The sequence below is a fragment of the Ceratina calcarata genome, unplaced genomic scaffold (assembly GCF_001652005.2).
Source record: "Ceratina calcarata isolate Rehan_Ccalc_2016 unplaced genomic scaffold, ASM165200v1 scaffold162, whole genome shotgun sequence".
Classification (NCBI taxonomy): Eukaryota; Metazoa; Arthropoda; class Insecta; order Hymenoptera; family Apidae; genus Ceratina; species Ceratina calcarata.
Genome location: NW_017137498.1, coordinates 510,641 through 514,239, shown reverse-complemented (window position 1 = coordinate 514,239; position 3,599 = coordinate 510,641). Strand labels below are relative to the sequence as shown.

Below are 3,599 nucleotides of genomic sequence, written 5' to 3'. Positions count from 1 at the left end.
AATAGAATAGTAGAACTTCAAGAAATGTTTCGTTATAAATCAATTCAGAAGGAGTCACTTTAAGATTGGGTTCCGTTCATCGTGAAAACTGGGTCGAGAGGGAATCAATTTTTGACGATCACAAATTGCGGACGCGCATCCATTTCTGTTCTTGGTTCGGGGCAGCGAGATTGAACGAGAACACGTTTTATGCTCGATCGGTGTTGGGGCCTGGTCTCGATTCGTAAAAGCGAAATTGTTAGGGAGTTGGCGCCGAGAGATCGCTCGACCTCGACGTGCCCTAAGGGCCTTGCAGTGAAATTGCATGCGTAATTACTGGAGCGTGGACGATACTGCTGGCGTTACGTTGCGTTGCATTACGTTGCGTGGGTATATGTACATACGTGTTAAGTAAATTAAACGCTGCCACGCGGGACTGTATCGTGCGCACACCGCGATATTGTTCTCTTATTATTTGTACCTGTGAATATGAGATGATGGAATGTACGCGAAGGATTGGATTAATCAAACGGATCACGGAAAGTTTCGGAGAACCCTCCGCACTGATTAATTGATATTTCGGCTTGTCACATAGTTTGCGAGACAATTCACTCTGATTAGACTTGTGACAAGACAGAGACTGGCCTGATATAGCGGATCGTTTCAATGAAGTTTTACCTAATTACACAGGAATTAAGATTCGGTTGATTGAAATAATTGGAAAAGAAGCTTCCAAGAAAAAATTGATCGAATCTTAAAATTTGATTTTATCTCAAGATTTCATGCACAATCATACTTAAAATAGATGTTCTAATACATAATATACCTGTATTTAACGAGATTACGTTTCCTCGTAATATTTTTCATGTGGAATATTATTTGTAGGCTCGAACATTGTACGAAGCGAAGAGCAATTCACGATGTTCCGCGAATCGATTCATTAGCGCTTCATTACGCCTCGACTTATTCATTCAGCCGGCGGGAGACCGTTATCCCGTTACGCAATCGCGTGTCCACTTACCCTTTTGGCAGCCGGCGCGGCGTTCGTTCACCGAGCGAGCGAGCGAGCAGGCAGGCAGGCAGGCAAGCCTCCTCCAGGTGGATTTTCCGCGAACAGCCCACACGTGCATCGGTCGCGGCTGCATTCTCTCTGTTCCTTCTCGAAGGAACACGCTTTGGACCTCGAGTCGCACGCGTATACACGCGTGCATTAGCGACCAGTCAGCGTTTTGATCTCCCACCAGCGCTTCTATTGTGGCGAACGCTGGGACCAGGCCGGCAACAGGCCATCTTGGTAGCAGTCAGTCGTTGCCTAGACCTCGAGAACGACGTCAGTGTTCTCCCTCTCGCGAAAGAAACGCGATCAGTGCACTCTTTCGTGTCTTCACTTTGATTTTCGTTACTCCGTCGTATCGCATAGTGATGTTATTGCAAATTTGTGGACAGTTAACTCTGTGATTAGGTATCAGTGTAGTCACGTTGCCTTTGGGTTAGTTCGAGGACATGAGACCACGGGATGCCACCTTACTGGTAATTATTTTATTTTTCAAATGAGATTGGAAGCTTCAAAAACAGGACAAGGATTTTTTTCTTCGAATCAATTGAAGGATTAATATTGAAATTTAACCGGAAGATGAGTGAAGCCGTCTAAAAATATACTTCGCGCGCTACGAGAAACTTTGATGAATTTTAGTTAACTATTCATTATAAGCAGAACTTTATTCATCTGTATTTATATGAAAATCTATTTTATTGTTTACTTGTTCACATCCGCAAGAATAAACGTTCTAGTTATGCCAAGATTGGATGCAGGGTAATTAATACTCTCATTCAATGCGAAATATAATTTTTGTGGGATTGCGTGTGAAAAATACTTGCAAACCGCGTAGTCTTAGCGGTAATTATTCAAAATGCGCGAAACGGATTCGGTGGCGCCAAGCGTGGCGTCCATCTGCGATGCAACAGGTGCAACCGGTTGCAGACGAGGGTGCATTTGAATAATTGGAACGAACGCGAACGGGCGAATGGTCACATCGGTGGAATACATCTGGGAAAGGGGATCCATTCTGAGGAATTCTTCGCGAATTCATGGCTGTCAATAATTGCGTTCATCTTTCCGTGCGGCGAAGAATTCGCGCGGTGAAATTATCACGTGAAATTGCACTTTCCTTCTTTCGTCCATGAAAAGTTAATCTAGACTTCGTTCCTCGAGCACGAGCGACACGACTAGTTCCGACCGATTTGGAATTTGTTCCCTGGCCCGGTTTCCACAGCTTTCAACTGATCGGCTGATACGCGGCGCTTGCCCAGAACTGATCAATCACATCGAGCTGCACTCGATATGACGGATGTAACGCGGCCAAAGCGTTGACAGGTTTGATTTAGAGGGCGGTCTCCTTATATCGTGTTTCTTCTCGATGAAATGACTAGGAACAGTTGATTCAGTTCAGAAAAGTTTTTATTTGATTCACTTGTGATTTATACAGAGTCGACAGCAAGTTTAATTCTAATGTGAAGTTTAAAACAATCCGTATTTGTTCAAATACAAACAACATAAGTTTATTCGATGCTCTTAAAGAAATAAAATATTCGTATAAGGCAACACCCAGTAAAATAGTCATTGACTGACTTCAATAATATTCATCATGGAAATTAAAGTACAATTATTAACAAGTTAGTACGTTACGCAATTAAAAACATATTAACAGTCTTACATTAAATATATAAAAATTTCAAATCTCTCTTCTGGACACTTTCACTTTTCTTTGACGAAAATATATACGCAAAATTCGATTCACCGTTCGCGTCGAGGCATCTCATACAATGAAAGTCATTTATAATCGATCTAAATGACACAGGGTGGCGTTTCGAAACGAAAGTTCTCATTGTGTCAACCCCGCGAGCCGAAACTTGACGATCTCCAACAATCACGAAACGGTTTCACGATTCGATGACACCCGGCCTCACGATTGTTCGTTCGTTGACTTTCACCCGCGCGTGTATCGTCTTCGATCACGGGCCGTGACTAGACTGTATTCGAAACCTCGTCGAACGTTTTATGATACAACATTTTTCACCGGGGTTCCTCGGCCGAAGTCGTTGTGAAAACGGAAGGGGTGCGGGGAACCGTACGTCGCGTCATGCCGTCACGAACCGCCGTTGATCGATTGATCGTCGATCACGGGGCAGTCGCGTTGAATCCCGATGATCGAGTGGTCAGATGAATCCAGAAGAAACTACCGGGTACCATTCAATCGGTTTCAGCCAACAATGACAACAATCGTGTGAATGATAGATCGTAATGATGGCTCCTCGTGATCGGTAATGAATATTATTGCCAATTAAGAACCCAAATCAGGCTTCAGTAGTTCCATTCGTTTCTCAAACCATTTTGATGAAGGGGCTAAGTTACGTAATCGCTAGAGCGTCAATGTTACCCATAAAATTGGCCAAAAATATGGGTCTAAAAAGATCGACTTTTCGTCATTATATTAACAGATATTTTGATCCTCAAGTACCTCGTCGAAGAACTGAAATTTAAATCTAGAACCCTCTTGTCATTCAATGAGATTATGCCGATATCTATTTAAAGTATTTAAACCGAGATTTTATTCAATCTG

The 3,599-nt window shown here is 42.9% G+C and overlaps 1 protein-coding gene across 3 annotated transcripts in view; it reads left to right on the top strand.

The window, feature by feature from the left end:
* Fhos (Formin homology 2 domain containing) overlaps window positions 1-3,599 on the top strand; it is a 179,948-nt gene that overhangs the window by 99,947 nt on the left and 76,402 nt on the right. Inside the window, exon 1 of one of the 3 annotated variants that reach the window (XM_026819782.1) lies at window positions 1,292-1,509. The exons of the other annotated variants lie outside the window; for them this stretch is intronic. Coding sequence (XP_026675583.1) covers window positions 1,496-1,509 — 14 coding nt within the window. The 5' untranslated portion in view covers window positions 1,292-1,495. Of the gene's footprint in view, window positions 1-1,291; window positions 1,510-3,599 lie in introns of those variants that run through there. 3 annotated transcript variants of the gene reach the window in all.